At 45.3% G+C, this 25,593-nt stretch overlaps 1 protein-coding gene across 6 annotated transcripts in view; it reads left to right on the top strand.

Moving 5' to 3' along the window:
- The window catches only part of bcas3 (BCAS3 microtubule associated cell migration factor), a 1,018,944-nt gene that overhangs the window by 573,266 nt on the left and 420,085 nt on the right, over window positions 1-25,593 (top strand). For all 6 annotated transcript variants that reach the window (XM_078548265.1, XM_078548260.1, XM_078548263.1 and 3 more), the window contains 3 exons: window positions 6,405-6,508; window positions 21,501-21,697; window positions 24,774-24,871. In XM_078548265.1, the coding sequence (XP_078404391.1) occupies window positions 6,405-6,508; window positions 21,501-21,697; window positions 24,774-24,871 (399 nt within the window). The remainder of the gene's footprint in view (window positions 1-6,404; window positions 6,509-21,500; window positions 21,698-24,773; window positions 24,872-25,593) is intronic.

The raw sequence follows: 25,593 nt of genomic DNA, 5'->3' as shown, positions 1-25,593 counted from the left end.
ACGCCAAAGTCAGTTTGACACCGTCGTGAAAACAGTTTGTAATCATCCACTTTTCCCATCAATGGCGGGCTGTGTTTCCTGCTGCCGGACATCGGGTACGTCATTTTAATACATCTGCATCTAATAGTGAATCCTGTTTGCCGGAATCAGCACCCCACGCTGGATCATCCTCACGCTGACATGTTTCACAACAGCATTTATAAGGCATGCATCTGGCGAGTTGCACTTCGAGGGGAACTCGGAGGTGACTGCTCACTAACGTTGCACAACGCTCAATGGGTTTCCTGTTCAACTTCAAAGTTGAGGCGCCGTGCATTCAGACGAGGCCGCTTTTTCCCGGCTGGCTGACGGTGGGTGCCGGAGCAAGGGCTGCAGTGCGGTTGGGATGAGTTGGGGGGGGCAACGCAGCACGCTGTGAAGTGAGTTTGTGGGAGGACAAGGCACCCCGGTCTGATGGTAGTGCACAAGCGCGGTGGTGGGGAGGAGGGGGAAGGAAGCGGATATGCATTAGGGGAACCTTGTATAAAGTGACCATTCCTCCGCAGTTGAGACAGCTCAGGTGCAGCCACATTGACGTGCTTGGATTCGGGCCTCTAGCTTATCTGCCCACTCAAGCAATGCAGCGGCATGAAAGTGTCACCAAATGCTCCAGGGCTTTTCACCCCTTGGACACAGACTGCAAACTAATGAGAGTTTTAGTGGACTACAGAACAATTGGACGAGTCGGCAAGTTATACAATCTTCTTGTGAAAGCTGGCCATGGATCAGTCACTGGTGGAGGCACACTCAGCCCTTTGCAATGTCATCATTTGGATTTGGACCAATCATCCCCCATTGTGCAAGCTGATAGCGCAGCCTTGAAGTGCGGATCAGGAGAATGCCTGCGCCTGAGCTAAGAGCACAGCATGCAGTCCAATGGGCGAAGCTGCTGCCATTCGGTCAGGTGGAGTGGGGCGGAGGTGGGTGGGGTTTCGGGTAGCCATGCAGCGCACTAAACTCTGCTCTCTGGGATGCGTTAAGAGGGCCTTCAGACTTAACCAAGAGAGGCCCTTAGTACACCCATGCTAACCCATATGTCTCTCTCTTTCATCCTGCAGGAGGAGCGCATCAGGAGCATGAAACCTGGTGATCTTACTGTATGCCCCATGGGTTACAGTGGGCGGAGACAAAGGAGAAGAGAGTGACGGAGGTGCCAGGCTGGACAGAGGGAGGAGCAGCACCCTCAAGAAGGAGCGGCTGGGGCTCCTGTGCATGTCGTTGAAGAGCCACAGCGAGCTGTCGCTGGTCGGTGCCTAGCTAGACTCAGGGTCTTTAGACAGCGCTTGTCATTCTTGCAGTTGACCGAGAATCAGTGTCACTGAAGAATGCGCATGTGCAGGGAACTGGTCAGTCACATCTACCACCTGCTGCAGGATTTGAGGTCATGGGGACATGGAAGTCATCCACTGTCAGTGGCCGTGAAAGTGACTGCAGCGCTCAGTTTTTACGCCAGCGGCTCCTTTCAGGACTCTGCAGGTGAAATCTGTAGGATAGCGCAAGCCTTCACGCACAAATGCATCCTTGAGGTCACAGACACCATCTTCGCAAAAGGCACACAACTTTGTGCATTTCACCCAGGATCAGGAAAGTCAGGAACCAAAAGCGCTGGGATTTGCCCAGTTCTCAGGTTTCCGACATGTGTAGGGTGCCATCGACTGCACTCATGTGGCGCTCAGATCTCCATGGTAACAAGCTGGTCAACTATATCAACCGCAAGGCTGAATGTTCATCTGATGTGCGACCACCACAAACACACCCTACAGGTCTGCACACGGTTCCCAGGGATTGTCCACGACTTCTACATTCTCAGTAGGTCTCAGATCCCTGACATCTTCTGGAGTCCAGAGAGGCTGCAGGGTTGGCTCCTCAGGGTCAAGGGCTACCTGCAGAGGACATGGCTGATGATGCCCATGTGGCAGCCCCAAGAGTGCAGCAGAGAGAAGGTACAATGAGGTTCATGCTGTGACTTGCATTTTGGTGGAGCAAACCATATGAATGTTGAAAATGAGGTTCTGGTGCCTGGACCGGTCTGGTGGAGCCCTGCAATACAGTCCACAGAAGGTGTCACACATTGTCGTCACCTGCTGCGCCCTTCATAACATGGCGCTGCAGCAGGGAGAGGAGCTGGCCAAGAAGGAGCTGCACATCTCCTCCGATGAGGTGGACGTCGACGGGGATGAGGGTGAGGAGGTCCTCGAAGGCGAGGATGACAGTGATGAGGCTATCGTATTGGCCAGAGGAGGCAGGCATGCTTGGGCAGCCCTCATAGCTGCTAGATTCGTGGAGGATGATGATGACATGCAGTGAGGAGACACCATAGATCCTTGCATTGTTTCTGTGAATGTTTGACTCCTGTCTGGCTGATGGCAGCGCACATACCCTCTGTGATAAGGCTCCTGTCATGGAGACACAGCAAATGCCCATAGTCCCTGCATTCTAGGAGGATGATGATGACATACAGTGGAGACACCCCATAGATCCCCACATAGTTTATATGAATTTCTGACTCCTGTCTGGCTGATGGCAGATCACTTGCGCTCTGTGAAAAGGGTCATATCATGGAGATACAGCGGGGAAGCTTTAACTTCTGCTGATCCTATGGCATCCTTCATGAACTGAACCCTTCAGGACCGCACTGTCACTGGATAGGGATGCTTTTGAGATGGGGGGCTAGCTGCACCTCTAAGGTGCTGAGAGCACACAGAGAGAATGACGGAACTCTGTGCTGCCGGCCCAGGACATTCTGGCAGCAATGATAAGCCCCATCAAGGTGCAGGCATGACTGATGTGTCCAGTGACAGTGAAGGTGCACCATCAGTGTGCTGGGAAGTTGCACAAAGCACAGGTAAGAGGCTCTGGACTGAGACACCTGCCTTTATCTTGTGCAGGGACCAAGGTTTCACACCTGCATGACACACACACTGCTCATCATAACAAGGAGCCATAGGCAAGGAGACATTCTTGGGAGTTTATTTACAATAGTGACATTATATACAAGTGATTAACACTCGTGTCTAGACAGTGCAACTACATCTTCTTAACCTTCCGAACCCTGCCGCTATGTCTTAGTGCTCTCCTAGCATCCACAGCAGAGGTGGAGGCAGCCTACTGACTGCTATGCCCTGTCTGTGATGACCTTGGTGTGTGTCCTCTGGAGGGCCCTGGCCTGCTTTCAGGGTCCAGCTGTGTGGCAGTGGCACCCTCCTCGTCCTGTGGAGCTGGAGCTGCTGGGGTCACAGGAAGAGGGGATTCGGATGAGCCGAACACTCCCAGAGTCACTTGGGTGAATGGCCTGGGGGTGTGCACCTGCTGATCCTTCTCCCTATGGGTACCTGAGGGCCCCTGGCTGACTTCTTGAGGAGAAAGGGAAGCTGGAGTGAGATCGAGCCTCCCCCACCCCTCTCACTTTGACATTGTTGGAGCCCAACTATGGCGTCAGCAATGGAGTTCAGCCCGCACAGTAGTGCAGGACAGATGCCCTGGACCAAGGTCCCCATAGCAGCCACCATCCTGCCAATGTTGACCTCAGTGTGTTGGCATGATGGCACATTCACCTCAGACTGAAGGCGGACGGACTCCTCCATTGTGCCTTGCAATCTAAGAACTGCAGCTGTTGCCCCTTCCTGCTGTTCCCATGATTGTTGCTGCAGCTCCAATAACTAATTGAGGACCGAGTCCAAAGGCTCATCATCTGACTCGGACTCAGCAGATCCCTTGCCTCCAGCAGTCCTTTGAGTGCCAGCAACCTCGGGTGTCCCTGCCTCTTGCCTGCTGTGGAACAGATTGTATGCTGTGCTCACCAGATAGTGCACCCGAGCCTGCTGTACATGTAGGTCCCATGAGGTGTGTGTTGCTGCGCTGGTGAGGGTGTGGGTTAGCACTGTGATGGGTCTTCGAGTGTGCTGTCCGCAGGATCCTCATCTGAGGTGCTGTTGGTGCTGGAGTCAGAGCCAAGGTTGCCTGAGGGTGATTTGGCAGATATGCCTATGAGAGAAAGTGGAAACTATTAGTGCGTGGCTGCTGTGGTACACAAAACAGTGGACCCACAATTGGGTTGCCAGAGGGATGATCTGGTGCATGATCATCACTTGGATGCTTGGTGACGACCTCGCCGTTGTTGCAGGATCGATCCATGTCCTCTCCAGCCAGCTCTAACACCTGGTCTTCGAGGGGAGTGAGGACCTTGATGTCCAGCGCTCCACCTCTGGCCTGGGATCTCACCCTTTTATTGTGTGCAATCTAGTCCTGCATAAAGACAGACAGAGAGTGTGAGCAAAGTGCATGCCCAGCCAAATGAGAAGGATGTTAAATGTGCATGTTGAGTGGATGGGATGAGGAGGCGATCTCCAGAGGAGTTGAGGCTAAATGGAGATGTGAGGGTGTGTGTGAGAGAGTGAGTGGTGATGTCCCTTGATCTGGCTGTGAGTGAGATGCCAGTGAATGTGTGATGGCCCTGTGACTGTTTGCCATTAGAATGATGAGGTGGTTGAATTACCCTGGTGGCAAGGATGAGATCGCCTCCCAAGCTGGATTGCTGCCCCTCCTGTGGCCAGAGCAGGGGTAGAGGACATCACGATGGGCCTCCACGGCATCCAAAAGGCATTCCAGAGATGCATCACTGAATCAGGGGGGGTGCTGCAATCTTCTTCCCTTTCAGGGCCATGTCTTCTGTGCAGCTGTCGTGGGCTGGAAGCACTGAGAGGTGTGCACATGGCTGCACTTTAAATATGGCTTCCGGTGTGAGGAAGTGGCGAGTTGACAGCGTGGTGGGCGAATCGGAGGCCGCCCACCAGCGCAACGGCATGTTTCCTGGGAATGTATGATTAATGAGGCAGGATTGGGATGATACGCCGCGAAAATCCGCCATTGCAGCCAGCGGGTAAAATATCCTTTTTCCTTCCCGCTACCACACTTAGTATGTGTGTGTGTTGTGTATAAATGAGGAATGAGTGTGGGGCAGCTGGTCTAAGTGTCATTGTGCTTTAGGCTATATTCATGCATGGGATAATATTCATGAATGTTTTACATAAATCGGCGGAAATCGCAAGTGTGGACTTTATTTCATGACATTACTCTAGCTGATGTTAATAGGCCACACCTGACGATGAATGAATGACTTTTCTAAAAGAGATTTCCATGTTGTAAATCCTTTTATAATAGGCTCTAGAGAGGATGAGGCAGACTGTATATGCTACATGACTAATGGCAAGTGCTCTCATATTAAACACTGTGACTGCACACCACTCAGCTGTTTATGACTCTCACTCACTTCCTGATAACTGAACGATTATTGGCAAACAGGTTATTCAGTGAACAGGAAACAACTGCTTCTCGTTAGGTTGACATGAGCAGACACAATCTGTCTCCGACAGATTTCTCCTTGTGTCTCCGGCATAAAATGGTTCAGACCACAGTATGTTATCATTAAAGAGGAATTGAACTCATAATTGTAATTGGTGGTCAGGTGAAATGTCATTTGCTCGTGCTGCTGTGCCCTGGATTTGTTTCTGTGAAGAGCAGGTCAGAGCCATACTGACTTCTTCTTCGGAAGTTGAGGAAATGATTGCGGAGAGGAATTTCCTGCTGCAAGCACTTCCTTCATAAATTTGATTGTTTTGTGGACAGGAAGCATTTGCAATAACTAGGTCTTTCCCACAGTTACATCAACACATCTAATATAGAGACCAATATCTCATAACGTAATACATAAATGGCCATTTACTGGTGTTGACTATAGGGTTCCATGGACTCTCGTTCCTGGGAAGAGATGGCAAATGCTCCTGAAAGCCATCAGATATCTGACTATCAAGGCCAAGAATACCAAATGCTTTTCTTCTGTACTTAGTTGCATATTACTTTTGCTGTACACTTAAGAAAATATTTTCAGCAATGATAGCCTTTAATTTTGGGCTGTTGATTCTGTATTTTGCAAGGTTAGAAATGAAGCTTTCAGAGACTGTTTGATTAAGAGATCCTGGGAGTGTGTATGTTTTTGTAGGGGGTCTTCAGGAATGTGTCAGTGTTTGCAGAGGATCTTGGAAATGCGAGACTATTTGGATAGGTACCCCAGGATTGTCAATAATTACATAATTCCCTGAGAGGGTGTCAGTATTTGTAAGGGGTCTACAGGAGTGCACCAGTATTTTCAGGAGGCCCCTGGCATTATGGAGATGTTCCCATGGGTTCTCTGGGAATGTATCAATATTTACAGCTCATCCGCACAGAAAGGCTTAAAAAAAAATCACTGTTGTTTACCATGTTGCAATGAAATACAGCAAAAAATTGCTTCCCAGAGTTAAACTGAAAGCATGTCTCTGTTAGATTGCCAGCAATGTGCTAAAGATGTTGTTTTCTTCTCCTGACAGTGGTTTCACCTGGCAGTCCTGCACCCACTTTTGTACGCCATGAGTCTTATGACAGCCTGGGATCAGACCACAGTGGCCAAGAAGATGAGGAGTGGCTGTCACAGGTGAGGTTCCTGTTACTGCACATGAAGCAGAGTTCTTGTGATTATCATTACTTTCTACTCTCCATAAACATCAGTTCACTCAAAACTCTGTTGCCTATAACCTAACTCATTACAAGTTCATTTACTTATTACCTTGCGTTCACTGACCTACATTGGCTCTCACTTTAGCAATTCTGCGTATTTAAAATGCCCATCCTTGTTTACAAATCCTTCCAGGGCTTCGGTCCCTCCTATCTCTGAAATTTCCTCCAGCTCTCGGTCTACGAGATCTCTGCACTCCTTCCATCGTGACTTCTTGCTCCATCACTCCACCATCGGCAGCCAGCTGTCTCAACCCTAAGCTGTGGACTTCCATTCCTAAATCTTTCCATCTCCCTACCTGTTTCTCCTCCTTTAAGATACGCCTTAAAACCCATCCTTTTTCACCTGTCCCAATACTCCTTCATATGGCATGGTGTAAAGCTTTGGTCTAAATGAAGAACCATGGCACATTTTGCTATATCAAAAGTGCAAGTTGCTGTTTTGTTTGATCATCTTTAGGAGAGAAATTATATATTTGAATTTTTTTTAGTTCAGAACATCCTTTTTTCAGTAATTTCTGATACATTCTTGTCATAGAAAGAAACAATTTGCAATTATATAGAGGGCAAAATTTTCCCTGTGGCTTCTGAACTCCGCCATCAGGCTGAAATGGGGGTCAGAAGCCTGCATTGGGCGGAATCTTGTTGAGGCGTCGGGGCTCTCACCTGCCAGCTGGAGAGAACCAAGGGGATTCTTTTCAGGAAGGCATAAGTCAATCAGGCGGTGGCAAGGGCAGTGGTGGCCTTCCCCTAGAAGCAAGACCCTGGGAGCGGAAGTCTGGCCAAATGAGAGCTGTCAGTCAGTCAGAGGCTTGCAGTTCTAGTGCGCAACAGTGCCACAGAGGAGGCCATGGTTGCTGCAGGAAAAACATCTAACAGAGTCCCAGGATTGCTGAGTGACCCAGGTCGCAGGTAAGTAATGGGGAAGGGGTGGGTTCGTGGAGTCACTGGGAGAGGGGCTTAGGGGGGTCTGCAGCAAAGGCAGGGTCAGTGGGCCCCCTCCCCACTTCCCAATATCAAGTCCCTCGATCATGCACTGAGTGCCTTTGACTGAGGGGACCCCTCCTCCCCCACAGAGTTGACAAGCTGGCCATACAGTTTTACCTGTCGTGCATGCCACATGTCGAAAGGCTCACCTGCCACTGAGTTAATACCAGCAGTGGTGAAATGAGGCCCTTATGTGGTCATTAGTTGGCCACAAGGCCCTCAATAGGCAGTGGGGCGGGAAGGTCAACCATGGGTCTTCCTGTCCAGAACTTAATTCTGGCAGAGGCGGGAAGGCGGCAAGGTTCCGGCATGCCATCATCCTGCCTAATTGCATGTCCTTCCCATTTCCAAGCTCAGCAGCAACGAGAGCATAAGATTCTGCCGTCTGTGTGGGGAACAGTCATTCAATGTGGTTTTCTTGGGAGCAGCCAGCTAATGACTAGAGGGTGGGTTTGTTGTCCAACTAAGGACGGTGGGTGGGCAGTCTACAGTGGAGGGGCAATAAGAGGCCTTCCAGCTTGAAAGCAGCAGCAGGTAAGTGGAGTTGCCCTCTACCCATTTTTTTTAAATTTGAAATATAAAATGGCCTTTGTAGTCAGACCACTGCTGTGGTGGAGGAGGGGAGCTCCTCCAGAACCAGGGGGCACAGCTTAAAAATAAGGGGTTGCCATTCAAGACGGAGATGAAGAAATTTTTCCTCAGCGGGTCATTAGTCTTTGGAATTCTCTTCCTTAGAAAGCAGTGGAGGTTGAGTTCAAGGCTGAGCTGGACAGATTTTTGATCAACAAGGGAGTCGAGAGGGGACGGGGGTGCAGGCAGGAAAGTGGAGTTAAGGCCACAATCAGATCAGCCATGACCTAATTGAATGGAGGAGCAAGCTTGATGGGCTGAATGGCCTATTCCTGCTCCTATTTTTTATGATTTCACAGGGTGGACGGTGGCTGCTGCTGCATGAAGTCAGGCATCCAAGCCTGCCTTATGTGCTGGCCCCATCCCCCCTTCTGCCACCAGTAGGCCATCTCCAGGCAGCAAAATTGCCCCCCACCACCTTTGGGAACCTGGAGTCCGACTGGAAATCCAATCCCTCCCCATTGCACCTCCGGGAAAATGACCAGAGATGTGGGTGAAGTCAGGAACTGGCACACAGGCCGGCAGCGCTACTTTTAAAGCCCATCTGTCTCTGTTCCCATTCCCAGCAGGGGCTCATATTCCAGCCCATAATATCTGATCATTCCCTTAGGACATCCCAAATACTAAACAACCAATGAATTTAGTCTTGAAGTGCAGACACTATTATTTCATCAAATGGGCCCACAAACAGAAAATGAGATAAGTAACTAGATAATCTTTTTGGTGCGGTTTTCTTTGGTTGGGGATGGGCATATTGGCCAGGACATGCAAATATGCCAAAACAAAAACTAAAAAATACCTGGAAAAACTCAGCAGGTCTGGCAGCATCGGCGGAGAAGAGTACAGTTGACGTTTTGAGTCCTCATGACCCTTCAACAGAACTAAGTAAAAATAGGAGAGGGGTGAAATGTAAGCTGGTTGGGGGGGGGGGGGGGTGGTTGTTGGGACAAGCAAGCAGTGATAGGAGGAGATAACCAAAAGATGTCACAGACAAAAGAACAAAGAGGTGTTGAAGGTGGTGATATTATCTAAAAGAATGTGCTAATTAAGAATGGATAGCAGGACAAGCAAGGTACAGATAGCTCTAGTGAGGGTGGGGTGAAATAAGACTAAAAGGGCACAAGAGGTATAGATAAATGATCGATGGAATACATTAAAAATAATGGAAATAGGTGGGAAAAGAAAAATCTATATAAATTATTGGAAAAAACAAAAAGGAGGGGGAAGAAACGGAAAGGGGGTGGGGATGGAGGAGGGAGTTTAAGATCTAAAATTGTTGAACTCAATATTCAGTCCGGAAGGCTGTAAAGTGCCTGGTCGGAAGATGAGGTGCTGTTCCTCCAGTTTGCGTTGAGCTTCACTGGAACAATGCAGCAAGCCAAGGACAGACACGTGGGCAAGAGAGCAGGGTTGAGTGTTAAAATGGCAAGCGACAGGGAGGTCTGGGTGATGCTTGCGGACAGACCGAAGGTGTTCTGCAAAGCGGCCTCCATCCCCCACCGGGATGGCCTGAGGGCTCTCAGCTTCTTCCTCGAACAGAGGCCCGAACAATCCCCATCCACCACTACACTCCTCCGTCTGGCTGAACTTGTTCTCACACTGAACAATTTCTCCTTTAACTTCTCTCACTTCCTCCAAATAAAAGGTGTGGCTATGGGTACCCACATGGGCCCCAGCAATGCCTGTCTCTTTATGGGATATGTGGAACATTCCTTGTTCCAGTCCTATTCCGGCCCCCTCCCACAACTCTTTCTCCAGTACGTCGATGATTACTTCGGTGCTGCTTCATGCTCTCGTCTGGACCTGGAAAAATTTATTAATTTTGCTTCCAATCTCCACCCCTCCATCATTTTCACATGGTCCATCTCTGACACTTCCCTTCCCTTCCTTGACCCCTCTGTCTCAATTTCTGGTGATAGACTGTCCACCAATATTCATTACAAGCCTACTGACTCCCACAGCTACCTCGACTACAGCTCCTCACATCCCGCTTCCTGTAAGGACTCCATCCCATTCTCTCAGTTTCTTCGCCTCCGTCGCATTTGTTCTGATGATGCCACTTTCAAAAACAGTTCCTCTGACATGTCTTCCTTCTTCCTTAACCGAGGTTTTCCACCCAAGGTAGTTGACAGGGCCCTCAACCGTGTCCAGCCCATCTCCCGCACATCCGCCCTCACGCCTTCTCCTCTCTCCCAGAAACATGATAGGGTCCCCCTTGTCCTCACTTATCACCCCACCAGCCTCCGCATTCAAAGGATCATCCTCCGCCATTTCCGCCAACTCCAGCATGATGCCATCACCAAACACATCTTCCCTTCACCCCCCCTGGTGGCATTCCGTAGGAATCGTTCCCTCCGTGATACCCTGGTCCATTCCTCCATCACCCCCTACTCTTCAAACCCCACCTATGGCACCTCCCCATGCGAACGCAAGATATGCAACACTTGCCCCTTCACTTCCTCTCTCCTCACCGTCCAAGAGCCCAAACACTCCTTTCAAGTGAAGCAGCATTTCACTTGCATTTCCTTCAACTTAGTCTACTGCATTCGTCGCTCCCAATGCGGTTTCCTCTACATTGGAGAGACCAAACGCAGACTGGGTGACCACTTTGCAGAACACCTTCGGTCTGTCCGCAAGCATCACCCAGACCTCCCTGTCGCTTGCCATTTTAACACTCCACCCTGCTCTCTTGCCCACATATCTGTCCTTGGCTTGCTGCATTGTTCCAGTGAAGCTCAACGCAAACTGGAGGAACAGCACCTCATCTTCCGACTAGGCACTTGCCTTCCAGACTGAATATTGAGTTCAACAATTTTAGATCTTAAACTCCCTCCTTCATCCCCACCCCCTTTCCGTTTCTTCCCCCTCCTTTTTGTTTTTTCCAATAATTTATATAGATTTTTCTTTTCCCACCTATTTCTATTATTTTTAATGTATTCCACCGATCATTTATCTATACCTCTTATGCCCTATTAGTCTTATTTCACCCCACCCCCACTAGAGCTATCTGTACCTTGCTTGTCCTGCTATCCATTCTTAATTAGCACATTCTTTTAGATAATATCACCACCTTCAACACCTCTTTGTTCTTTTGTCTGTGACATCTTTTGGTTATCTTCTCCTATCACTGCTTGCTTGTCCCAACAACCACCCCCCGTCCCCCCCGTCCCCCCCCCCACCAACCAAACCAGCTTATATTTCACCCCCCTCCTATTTTTACTTAGTTCTGTTGAAGGGTCATGAGGACTCGGAACGTCAACTATACTCTTCTCCGCCGATGCTGCCAAACCTGCTGAGTTTTTCCAGGTATTTTTTATTTTTTGTTTTGGATTTCCAGCATCCACAGTTTTTTGTTTGTATCCATGCAAATATGCCATCCTTGACTAAACAGATAGGACCTTGATTTAGAAACTCATCTCAACAATACCACTGTGATACTGCAGGACTTCCACAGTACCTCTTAAAGGAGGATAGTGAGATAGAGTGGCAGAGAGGTTTAGGGAGGGAATTCCAGTATTCCAGGTTCACCAGACTGATTCCTGGGATGGCAGGATTGTCATATAAGGAGAGATTGGGTCGACTAGACCTGTATTCACTGGAGTTTAGGAGGATGAGAGGGGATGTCATTGAAACATAAAATTCTGACAGGGCTGGACAGGCTGGATACAGGGATGATGTTTCCTCTGCTGGGGGGGTCTAGAACAAGGGGTCACAGTCTCAGGATATGGGGTAGGCCATTTAGGACTGAGATGAGGAGAAACTTCTTCACTGAGAGGGTGGTGAACCTGTGGAATTCTCTATCACAGAGGTTTGTGGAGGCCAAGTTATTGAATATATTTAGGAAGGAAATAGATAGATTTCTGGACTCTAAAGGCATAAAGGGGTTTGGGGAGAGAGTGGGAGTAGGGCGTTGAGATAAAGGATCAGCCATGATCGTATTGATTGGCAGAGCAGGCTTGAAGGGCCAAATGGCCTCCTCCTGCTCCTATTTTCTATGATTCTACATATTAGTCCAGACATGTGCCCAAGTCCTGGGGCAGAATTGTACAGCTCCTCCGGCTGGTGGATTTTCCAGTTCCGCCAAAGTCGATGAACTTTTGAACGGCTCGCTGCATTTTACGGTCCCACCCCCGCCGCGGCAGAGCCATAAAATTCTACACCTGGAGTGTAGAACCTTGAATCAATCACCTTATGACTCTGAGGTAAGAGTAGTACCAACTGAGCCAAGTTGATACCTAAAACAGAAAAAAACATTTTTGTAATTCAGAAATTATCTCTCAGTTATGTTCTGCCAAGTGTTCTGAACCCAGGTCCCAGTGTTATCAAGCCATCCATATTGTAAGACTATCTTGTTCTTCACCATCACAGTGAGGATATAGTATTCTGAATAGAATGGCATTACAGCAGTCCAGATTCATGCTGATTTTACAAAAAATAAGAGTATTTTTTATGAAGGAAAACCATTATAAACTTCTTATTGAACAAACTTTAAAATCAAAAACCTTCTATAAAGGTGACTCAAAATTAACACTAGTGAGCTAGACCATGATCAATATATCTAATACCCAACCAGTGTCAGATGGATAGGACTTGTACAGTAGGCTAGTCAATATTTTCCAACACCTGGCACATGTTTCATTCTTTTACCCCCACATCCAGGGGTCATGAAACTTGTGCAGCCTTTTTCTAAATCATTTCCAACAAACATTAGGTAAGTATGTGTATAAAATACTGGAGTATCTATTCACACCATTGTGTCAACCAATGAGTTGGAGACAGGGCAGGACTTATTGCTGGTCTTAGAAAAAACCATCTATCTTGCAGCCAACAAAGTCAATTTACTCAGCAAACAGAATCTATTTAAACAGTGAACTACAGCAAACAGTCTACCACGTCTATCTAAAAAGAATCTCCATGAACTACAATACATTGGACTCACGACCGAAACTGCCATCATGTCTCCCGACAAAAGGTGGGTGATTCTCCAGCAAAATGCAGTGAGTGGAGGATAGTTACAAAATACAACTGTGTATAAAGTCAAACCGAGTCACTTACAGCAATGCGAGCTCCAGGCATAATTGGCAGGGAGTTACCCAAATATCACCACTCTAGCTGGAAACAGTTCTGTCACTAGCTGCAGCCATTAAATCCACTGAGGATACTTTGTAACTTGAATTTTTGGATTTGCTTGTTTTTCTGAAAGTGGATAGCTGCTTTCTAACATGGAATCAGTGAATGATACAGTACAGGAAGAGGCCATTTGGCCCTGTGCCATCCCTCTGAAAAAGCTATCGAATTTGTCCCACTTCCCGGCTCTGTCCCTGTTGCCCTTTAAATTTTTTCCCCTCCAGTATTTATCCAGTTTACTTTTGAAAGGTGATCCACTGGATTTCCTATTTAGTTAGCTTCCAGCCTGAACCACAGGCAGCGATGTAGTGTAGAAACATCCTGGACAGGGTTTGTGACCCTATCCTATGGTTTGTAGATGTATCATGCCTCTGGTAGCTTTTCTGGTTACCTCAAATTTAATCATTTTAAATGAAGTTGCTGATAATAAGGAGCACAATAATTGTGAGTGGAACAGAATTCATGGTCTATCTACTCAGTGTGTTAGAAAAGGCCAAGGTCCGTTAATCATCCCAATCACCCTGGTACCTTCTTCCAGCCACATCAATCCTGTATAACCTACAAGCAGAAGTTCAAAATAATACATCCCATTTCCGACAGTGTCAGATATACTGTTCTGAGTTCATTCCCTGTGCTGTGGAAGGAGGAGGAATAGGTCACTTGTCTTTAAAAGTTTCTTGAGGACAGCCCCCAGGGGTGACTGCCCCAGACAGGTTTTAATACAAGAAAAGGTGATGCAAACATTACTGTGCTATGCGGTAAAAAGAGCAGCTGTTGCTGAATTTTCCTTTTCAGCATGCAGTTCAGTTAATGCGTGCTGTCAGAATGCAAGGTAGGTGCAATATGTCTGCATTCGATGGAACAGCCGGTTCAGCAGTAACAGCTGGCCATAGCCTCAGTGAAAACTTCACAAGCATCTGCTCATTTTTCGGCTCTGCAGCACTGATGGTGTCGATGATTAATCTGCAAAGCTGTTGTTTTTCTCCCCTGTGCATTTAAAAAAATGATTGCGCTGATATGAAAATGTAAAAATGCCTAAACATGTAGAATTCCCTTCATTGCTTTCGAAAAGATCTCTCTAACTTCTGCCGCTCCAACGAGAGAGGAAAGGGCTTGACTGCTTGAATCAGACATTAGTGACGTCCGATGTGACCCAGCTTGCGCTGAATCCTAACAGCACTTCCCCCTTTTCACCAGCCCGCCCACCCGATTTTACCGATCAGTATGCTTGTTCCTCCCACACAGTGTCGAGGATTAAGTCTCAAGAGCTGCTTCCAAGAAACATTCAGAGATGTTCCCACTTGCTTTGTTCTTTAATCAGCCCATCCTTGTAACGTGTGTTAATGTGATTATTTTAGGCAGAGTAATGGGTACCTGGGAATAGTCACAGACGAGTAATCTATGCAGGGGGTTCAAATAGTTTAGCAATGGGTTACAGGCGAGAATCGAATCAAGAGCTTCAAGTGGTTCATATATTGAACAACAGATGTCTAGGAATAAGTTACAGGCTGGAATTTAATCGAGAGATTTAGATAGTTTAGTGATTGCATGCCATCAGTTTAATCAGGGGGTTCAGGTATATCTGTTAAAAGTAAATATTGACCAGACATGGGTTGTAGGCTGGAATCTGACTGAGGGGATCAGGTGATTAAGTATAGAATGATGAATACCTGGGAGTGATAACAGGCCATTCATCTAATGAAAGGATTCAGATGGCATCATAATTGAAAGAGAATTTTAAGCAATTTAGAATTATCATCTGAACCTTAATATGAGATTCACTTCAAGGTGTCTTTTTTTTTATAAAATGAATGCTTTTTGTACATTGTGTATTAATGGAATTGTTTCATTCATTTTGGGTCAGTTAGTTTTCAAGGTGGACAGACATGAAAAATGTGGTGTGAATTAAGCATGACAACCTCAATGCAGATTAACTATTGAGTTGTAATCGCTAAAAAATCTATTGAGAAATAATTTGCAGTTGATTACCAAGAGCTCTGTGTGTGTGTGCTGAAATTTTCTGGTTTTGTTATCAGAGGAGTTAATTAATCGTGGTGTCAGCCGTGGCTCAGTTGGTTGCATTCTTGCCTCTGAGTCAGAAATTGTAGGTTTAAATCCAGCTCCAGAGTCTTGAGCACATAATCCAGGTTTGAAACTCCAGTGCAGTCCTGAGACAGAGCAGCACGGTCTTTCAGTGGGTGAGACTGAGGCCCTTTTGCCTACTAAGGTAGCCATAAAAGATCTAATTTCAATATTTCAAAGAGGAGTATGGAAATTCTTCTCTATTTATATATTTATCCCTAAACCAGCATCCTTGAAGAAACAGATGGCCATTAGCACATTGCTATTTATAGGATCTTGCTGTGCACAAATTAGCTATGACTTTTCCTACAGTGATTGCACTTCAAAAGTACCTTATTGGCTACGAAGTTCTTAGGGAAATCCTGAGGCTGTGAAAGGCACTATATAAATACAAGTACTTTTTTATTAATTTGTTTTTTTCTGTGTTTGCATTTCCATGATTCCATTACTGCAATTCCAGGATAGAGTTGTCAAATCTAAAGTGACTGTGCTTGCTCCATAAAGCCTTACCCACAGTAGTGCACCAGAGGAAAAATGCTCTTGTTAGCTCCAGTGTACCAGCTGATGTTGACATTACACCCCAGAATCCAAAATGCATTAGAACCAAGATAAAGGGAGTATGAGCCCCTCCTCTAGTCTTCTGACTCCTAGGCCTGTCATACTGAGATACTCTCGAAATTAGAGCAGCTCAGCCTGCACACAGGAACATAAACACGTAACACAGTCTATATTTTCTTGCACATCCACCATACCTTCAGCTGCAAGGCTCTAAGCTCCGTAATTCTCCCCCTAAACCTCTCTGCTTCTCTACCTCTCTCTTCTCCTTTAAGGCACGCCATAAATCCTATCTCTGCCTAAACTCTGAGCCATTCGTCCTAATATCAACTTATGTGGCTTGCTGTCAAATTTTGTTTGATAACTTATTATATTAAAGATGCTAAATAAATGGAAGTTGTTGCACAGAGGAAGCTGTAGTGTGGGGTTACTGTAATCTAATAAATGTGAATAAGGTGGTATCTCGTTTGGATTGGCATTTTAGGTGAGACAAAGAAATAATGGGGTAGAATTTTGTCATTATCATTTAATTTCTGCCTGGTTGAAGGTCAGAGAGGAAATTCAGACAGTGAGAACTGTATTCCTGTTACAGGATCCACATAGTTTTCCTCCCATTTAAATTCAGGTGGATTCTGTAATGGAAGGGAAATTCTCCCCACCTAATTTTCCACTTGGGCAATGCTTAATGCTCTGGTGACAAAAATGAAAATCCATGCAATATGTTTTCCAGAATTTTAATTCTTTTGATTTGACTCTCTAGCAAGCTTAGAATTATTGCTGTTGAAAATCAGCAGGACCTTCTAAAAGGCCGGAGATGTTTGGCACACTGATACCCATCACACAACCTGCAATATGTTTTTGAAATGAAGAGATTACTTGCATCTGAACTGTGACCTTCCTATGTTGGGATAATCTAAAGCGTGGGGGCAGAACTTTTAAAATTAGAGCTTTGCTATTCAGGGGTGATGTCAGGAAGGACTTCACACAAATGATAATGGAAATCTGGAACTCCTCCAAAAGCTGGTGGGCTGGGGTCTTTTGAGAATTTCAAAACTGGTTTTCTGAAGAAGAGTTATACGGACTCGAAACATTAACTCTGTTTCTCTCTCCACAGATGCTGCTGGACCTGCTGAGTTTTTCCAGCATTTTCTGTTTTTATTTCAGATTTCTAGCATCCACAGTATTTTGCTTTTATTGACATATTTTTGTTAGGCAAGGTTATTAAGGGTTATGGAACCAAGGCGGGTAAATAAAGTTAAGATAAAGATCAGCTGTGATTTAGTTGAATATGGAAGAGGCTTGAGGGGCTGAATGGTCCCTCCTGCTCCCCTATTCCTATGTTGCTTAGAGCTGCTTTGTTGCAACAAGTTTGGGCATAAATTTGAGCCCAAGATTCCAACTGTGGGAGAAAGAAATTCTTTGACCACTAGGTGTAGTGGCAACATAAATGTGTTCTGTTAAATATTTCCAGTGAAATACAGTAGTAAACTCCTTAGTTTTGAAAGCATTTACAATTTTGGTTGAGAAATGAAACAGCTAAACAGTTTTACATAGCCTTGGCGATGTCACCACTCAAAACACCCAGAGGAATTCCTTCCCATATTTTGCATTATCTTCCTCAGCCAGGTTGCTAAGAAAGTGGTCAAGAACACAACACAAGAATTAGGGGAAGGACATAGGCCATTACGCCCTCGAATCTGCTCCGCCATTCGATAAGATCATGGCTGATCTGATTGTGGCCTTAACTCCATTTTTTTGGCTGTCCCCCCATAACCCTTGACCCCTTTCTCAATCAAAAATCTATCTATCTCAACCTTGAATATTTGATAAAAGCAAAATACTGCAGATGCTGGAAATCTGAAACAAAAACAAAAATACCTGGAAAAACTCAGCAGGTCTGACAGCATCTGCGGAGAGGAATACAGTTGACGTTTCGAGTCCGAATGACTCTTCATCAGAGCTTCCACTATTTTCTGGAGAAGAGAATTCCACAGACTAACGACCCTCAGAGAGAAAAAATTCTCCTTAATTAAGTCTTAAATGGGAGGTCCCTTAATTTTAAACTGTGTCTCCTACCTAATTTTAGACTCTCAGCATCCACTCTGTCAAGTACCCTCAGGATCTTATATGTTTCAGTAAGATCACCTCTCATTCTTCCAAATTCTAATGAGCATAGGCCCAACCTGCTCAACTTTTCTTCATAAGACAAACCCCTTCATCGCAGGAATCAGTTGAGTGAACTTTTTCTCAACTCCTTCCATTGCAGTTATATCCTTTATTAAGAAAGTAGACCAAAACTATACACAATACTCCAGATGTGGTCTCACTAAGGCCCTGTACAGCTGTAGCAACACTTCCCTACTTTTATACTTGATTCCCTTTGCAATAAGCACCAACATTCCATTTGCCTTCCTAATTATTTGCTGCACCTGCATTAACTTTTTGTGATTCATGTACATGGACACCCAGATCCCTCTGCACTGCAGAGTTCTGCATTCTCTCTCCATTCAAATAATTTACTGCTTTTTTATTATTACTTTCAAAGTGAACAATTCACGTTTTCCCACATTATATTCCATCTGCCAAATTATTGCCCACTTACTATATCCCTTTGTAGACTCTTTATCTGCTCTTGACAGCTTGCTTTCCTACCTATCTTGGTGTCATCAGCTAATTTAGCTACCTTACATTCAGTTCCTTCATCAAAATCATTGATTAAGTCCTGAGCAAGTTGAGATGGTGGAGGGCGAGGGGGAGATCTAGAGTGAGCTGAGCTATAGTACTCATTTTTTTAATTAAAGACTGTAACAGAGTAGGATCAGCGGGATCCTGGGAGCAGGTGTTCTTTTCCCGCAGTGATTTCAGCAAAGATGAATCAAAGGAAATGAATAAATCCATGGCCTAGTTTATGGCCATTTCACTTCTGTAACAGCCCTGGATATTTGAACTGAAGAATACCACCTCAGGTCGACATAAACACTCACCTCTTATTGTCTGATCATAATCTTCCATTACTTAGTGCGACTGCATCTGGTACAAGATTTTTAAAAATATTCACAGCGGGAGGAATTTAGATTAAGTATTCTTTTGATGTGCTGACATGACTGTGGTGGGTTCTTTTGTACATGGCGGAAGTTTTAGTTTAATAATTGTGCATTGGATGACTCCCATCAGATCTAACTTGATTCTGTTGTGTAAAGGCAGGTCAATCTGACCGTGGTTGGAGGAGAAACAGAAAATATTCTCGATTAAATCTCTGAAGAGATTGTGCTTCTCCAGAACATCTGTTACTGTGTGCTATGTGTAAAATGTGTGCTGTTTACCTCAGTTTTCAAATTTAGTTCTGTGAACTTCAGCGGTCTATTTTTTATTTCCACATCAGGTGTGTGGGACTAATCGTACAGCAGCTCTTTCAAAGAGCCAGCACAGTCACGATTGGCCAAATGGCCTTGTTCAGTGCCTAGATTCTAAAGAGACAATTAGTATTACTGAGAGTGCATAATAAAACATAAAATAAGCAAAGGCCAGTTGACCCACCAGGTCCATTCCTCTCACCAACTTTCATACAACCTTTTGTACAACCATCCAAGCTTTTGGATGTTGCAAAGATGGATCCTGACAACGTTCCAGCAATAATATTGAAGACTTATGCTCCAGAACTAGCCTCATCCCTAACCAAGCTGTTCCAGTACAGTTACAACGTAGGCATCTACCCAGCAATGTGGAAAATTGCCCACGTACGTGCTGTCCACAAAAAGCAGGACAAATCCAACCTGGCCAAGTACCGCCCTGTCAGTATACTCTCGATCATCAGCATAGTGATGGAAGGGGTGATCAACAGTGCTATCAAGCAGCACTTAGTCATCAATAACCTGCTCACTGGGTTCCAACAGGGCTACTCAGCTCCTGACCTCATTACAGCCTTGATCCAAATATGGACAAAAGAACTGAATGCAAGAGGTGAGATGAGAGTAATTGCTGTTGACATCAAGGCAGCATTTGACCAAGGTTGGCATCAAGGAGCCCTGGCAAACTGAAGTCAATGAGAATCAGGAGGTGAAATCTCCACAAGTTGCAGCTATTCCTAGCACAAAGGAAGATGGTTGTGGTTGTTGGAGGCCAATTATCTCAGTCCCAGGACATTACTGCAAGAGTTCTTCAGGGTATTGCCCAAGTCTTTTCCTCTAAATAAGGTCAGAAGTGGGGATGTTTGCTGATGGCTGTGCAATGTTCAGCACCATTCGTGACTCCTCAAATACTGAAGCAGTCCATGTCCATATGCAGCAAGACCTGGACAACATTCAGGCTTAGGCTGATAAGTGGAGAATAACATTCACACCACACAAGTGCCAGGCAATGACCATCTCCAACAAGAGAGAAGCGAACTATCGCCCCTTGACATTCAATGGCATTACCATCACTAAATTCCCCGCTATCAATATCCTGGGGGGTCACCACTGATCAAAAGCTGAATTGGACCAACCATATAAATACTGTGGCTACAAGAGCAGGTCAGAGGCTGGGATTTCTGCAGAGAGCAACTCACCTCCTAATTCCCCAAAGCCTGCCCACCATCTACAAGGCACAAGTCAGGAATGTGATGGAATACTCTCCACTTGCCTGGATGAGTGCAGCTTCAACAACATATATTATGCATTATCACATCATCAAATTATCTCGAAAAACTTCATACCATAAATTATATTTCAGGCCAATTACCTTTAATGGCCTTTCCAGTGCAACAGCTACTTGCAAACTACCCCATACTCTGTTTATCATTGTACCTTCCAATTGGTTCCAGGACTTGAGTGTATCATTTGCGCTGGCACGCCACTATATTACTTGGGGGATGGGGTGGGACAGGCTGTGCTGCATTGTCAGAGCTCCCATCCTTCAAATGAAACATTACTGTAAGGCCCAGTCTCTCTGTTCCAGTGGTTCAAGTGCATGTCGGCAATTTCATGACACCACTTAAAGTACTTAGCAGTATTGTTCCATCCACCATCAGTATAAATAAATTAGTCATTGAACTTTGGAATTATCTTCTTAAATATCTCCTCCTCCTTTCTACCTCTTTCTCTTCCTTTAACTTGCTACCTTTTTGACCAACCTTTTGATCACCTGTCCTAATATTTCCTTATATGGCTCAGTGTCAGATTTTGTCTGAAAGCGCCCCTGTGAAGAACCATGAGATGTTTTACTATGTTATAGATGCTCTATAAATGTCAGTTGTCATTACATTTCATTGCTGTTTGTGAGAACTTGCAGTGCAAAATGGCTGCAGCGTCTGCCTGACCAGCAACAGGGACTGCACTTCAGAGTAATTCATTGTATATAACATGGTTTGGGACGTTTCTCAGATCTGATAAGGTGTTTTATAAATGCAAGCCTTTTAGATTCTTCTGCTAATATAATACTCGCATGCACTTGTTTTGCTGATGTCTATGTCTGTTGATGTGTCCACAGTTCATAGACATGTTCCCCATGGCTTCTACTGCGTTGTCTTTTTAACTTTGAGTGTTTATTTCCAGGTTGAGATTGTGACACACACAGGACCCCATAGGCGTCTATGGATGGGGCCACAGTTTCAGTTTAAGACAATCCACCCTTCAGGACAAACAACAGTGATCTCTTCCAGTTCCTCGGTACTTCAGTCACATGGACCCTGTGACACACCACAGCCACTCATGGACTTTGATACTGATGATCTAGAACTCAACAGTCTGAGGTAAGGAAACTCTTCAAAGTATGCGAGCCCTGGTTTTCTGAACCTTGCCAGTGATGCAGGGTCTCACTGGTGTTGGAAAATCTGTTCCTTCATTTCATGCACCTGATTTGCCTCCCACCTACAATTTGGGATGAGGAAATGAAGCTGTGCTACCAGGATGGCAAGCATCATTTCAGTATTTAAAACGTGCAAAAGAGTATCCACATTGAATTTCACTCGTTTGGGTGGGGATCTGTTTATAAAATAATGATTACCCATGTAAAGTGGGTGCAGGCCAGGAAAATGGCTTTACTCACTTTGGGGTGTTCCTTTAGACTAGTTTGTTGTTGGTGGTGGATTCATTGTTGAAGTGTAAATTGTATTTGCAGTGAGCTTATGCATCAAACAGCTTGTTTTTCTCTTCTGAACCCTTCGACTTTTGCCTTTTTGTTCAAGCCAACGTGCATGTTGCTAGAGTTTTGGTAATCACTGCTGTAATGTAAGTTACAGCGAAGCATTTGGCTGTTTCCACATCACTGCATGAATTGGTTGAAGCATACCAATTCCTAAGGGTATATCTTCAGGTACAAAGACGTCTTGGGGTTTATTCAGACCAGTCCCTGACCAAAGTCCAATGTTATGGGTAGGTTAGAGGAGACCTGCATTCTGCTTCTCCATTTCATGAGAAAGGCAATGAGTGAGCAACGTTAACTGCCCAATGAGTGGGATGCCTCTTCCCGTAGCTCTCAAGGTGATAGATAGCATTGCTTTTATGAAAAGGCAGCTGAAGGAGACGTTCTGCAGCCCAATTCTGTATAAAACAAGTGATTGATGCCCTGGTTCTAGGGAAAGCACCCAACCACATTTCCACTGAAAGAAAAACATTAACCGATGGGGGACTCAGGATTTTATCAGTGGAATATAGGTTCCACAGATCAACTCCAATGTAGGCATCAGCAAGAAGGACTTCAATTTCATAAACCTGTAGCTCATCTCGGAGCACAGAAATTACGGCAGAAGTTAATGCCCTCTGCTGTGGCAAATTTGGTGGCGGGGGCATTTCATCAGGTGGAAGGATGGTGGGTGGCACCCCACTGCCTTCCCGCCACTGCCCCAATTAAGTCCATGGCGGGAAGGCCCGTGGACAGCCTTCCCATCCTGCTTCCAATTGAGGCCATTAGGTAGGCAATTAATGCCCACCGCCATCAAATCCCACCATTGCTGCTATTAACCCAAAGGCAGGCAGGAAGCTCACCATGCAGGGAGCGCAACAAGCAAACCCATGTAGAGTTGCTTGCGAGCTCCCAGAGGGTGGGGGTGCAGAGGCCGCCCTTGTCCACAGACACTTAGTTGAGGGACCCAGCATTGAGAAGAGGTGCCCGCTGAGGGCCACCTTTTCCTGCCCTTGGTGCAGCTCTCAGCAGGTGGGACTTCCAACCCTTGGGTCTTTGACACCAGGGAACTTCCGCTGCTGCCCAGTGAAGTGCCTGATTGGACGAAAGCCCCATCTCCTCCATTAACTATTGCCCTACATCCTGCAGATTGGTGTCCATTATCCAGAGAGCTGTCACAATGATTTCATTCCATAGCAGTTCACAGTGCCTGAAAATGAACAAGTGGTTCGAAGTAACTGTGGCTGATGACCCTGATTAGAAACCATTGTGCAATAGCAGAAAACAAATACAACGTAGCCTATGCCATCACCCAAGTTACTATGGGCACACCCTAGGCATGTTGAAAGAATGATTCAGTTGTTTGGAGTACTTTTCCAGTTCAAGTACAGTATAATTTGAGCACTGTAGCCCTCCTTTTGCATTGGTCAAAGATGTTTCTGCACATTATCTCAAGAGTCTTCTCTTCTGCATCAATGTGACATCTGTATTTCAGTGGTCTCTCTGAGTAACAATCTGAACGTCATGCCTGGCATGTGACATTTGCATTTGTAAAGGACTTTAAGCGCTCTTTAAAATGCGGGAGTTCATTTGTGATCACTAACTTGCGTATATGTTGCATAAACTGCTTTTTGCTTAAATCTAATACTAGGACTTGTGAAATGTGATTTAGCTCGACAAAATACACCCATAATGAACAACCTTTACTCTGCTTGTTGCATTATCTAGAATAGGATAGGGAAGCAGAGTAAGTATAATGAATATAAAAGCAAAATACTGTAGATGCTGGAAATCTGAAATAAAAACACAAAATGCTGGAAAAACTCAGCAGGTCCGACAGCATCTGTGGAGAGAAACAGAGTTAATGTTTCGAGTCCGTATGACCCTTCTTCAGATTATAATGAATCATACGTTACTGAACATGTAGTATTGATACTAAAAGAAAAGAAAGAACTTGCATTTATATAATGACTGTCATGACCACAGGATGTCCTAAAGTGTCTTACAGCCAATGAAATCCTCCAGAAGTGCCTGCTGCAAGAAATGCAACAGCCAATTTGTGCACAGCAAAGTCCTACAAACAGCAATGATAATGACCAGATAATCTATTTTAGTGATATTGGTTGAGGAATAAATATGTCTGGGAAAATTCCCCTGCTTTTCTTCAAATAGTACCTTGGGATTTTTACATCCTTCTGAGAGGTCAAACTGGGCCTCGGTTTAACGTATTATCTGAAATACAGCACCCCTGATAATGCAGCATTTCCTTGGTTCTGCACAGAAATGTCAACCTAGAGTATGGGTCAAAATCTCTGGAGTGGAGCTTGAACCCACAATATTCTGACACAGAGGCAGGAGTGCGACCCATTGAGCCACAGCTGACTGCCTGAGATGGTTACCTCAGCAATGCTTTGAAGAATCCACATATAGTGGTCTAGGTCTGTTTATTGAGGCATCATTTTCAGTTTGTGGAGAGGGAGAGGGGTTTCATTTGGTGTTACTGTATTCCTGAGGGACTCTTCTTGGGCAGAATGTTGAACTTGACCATGTCAAGTAATAGGATATCCTTAGGGCTAGGATTCGAACATTCTATATAGTAATCAAAAATGCAGTCAATCTGGTGAAATATTGATGTGAATGACAGACCAGGTTACCAAAAACAGGTACAGTATTTAACATTTTATATCTGTGTGTTATGGTGACAGGATCCAACCAGTCCGCTCAGAGCCTGTTAGCATGCCTGGGTCATCAAGGGTGATTGCTGATCGGAGAACTCTTTCAACAGTGATTGATGCGGGATCAGGTAGGAAACCTAACCACAGGTTGCACTGGGGAGGAGGAAGAGGTGAAATACATTTATCTACTGATCTCTGTTCATTGATGACCTGTGATGTTCCAATTAAGGCTGTCAGGTTCAGCAGCCTTCCCCTTTGATTTTCCTCATGGCGTCACAAGCCATTTTAAGAATTAACAATGACATGTTTACCATGGATATTCTAATGTAAATGTTTTGTCTAATGTGAATATTATCTGCCAGTGGACTGGCGCTGGTCACATGTAGCGCTTGTGCATGGGTAGCAGGATGGCAAGTATTGACAGGGTGACGCAGCTGTTGGTGTGAAAGAGCGAGCTAATTCTGCCTTGTTAGTTATGACAACAGAAATAATTCCTGAACTCAGTTTCCACTGTTCGGTATGCTCGTTGCATGGATATGTTGTTATGCTTCCTGCAGCCCTATGGTAAAGGTCCAGTGGTGTGGAGCTTCCTGATATATGATGCTCTGGTGTACATCAGGAGTACAACTGAATCACAATTAGCATGTCCCTGTTGCGAATGTAATTTGTGGGCAGAATGACCTCTAGTTTCATGTAAGCTGACAATATTTTAGTGAAACAGTGTTCTGTTTTCTTGTACATTTCCTTTTCATCACATGTTCAGATCAGGATAAAATTGCTTTGGGTGTAATGATGCTGTAAATGATTGATGAAAAGTTCCTCTGAACAGTATTTCCTGCAAAAACACAAG

The sequence above is a fragment of the Cetorhinus maximus genome, chromosome 9 (genome assembly GCF_964194155.1).
Source record: "Cetorhinus maximus chromosome 9, sCetMax3.hap1.1, whole genome shotgun sequence".
Taxonomy (NCBI): domain Eukaryota; kingdom Metazoa; phylum Chordata; class Chondrichthyes; order Lamniformes; family Cetorhinidae; genus Cetorhinus; species Cetorhinus maximus.
This window is presented reverse-complemented; position numbering and strand designations above follow the sequence as displayed.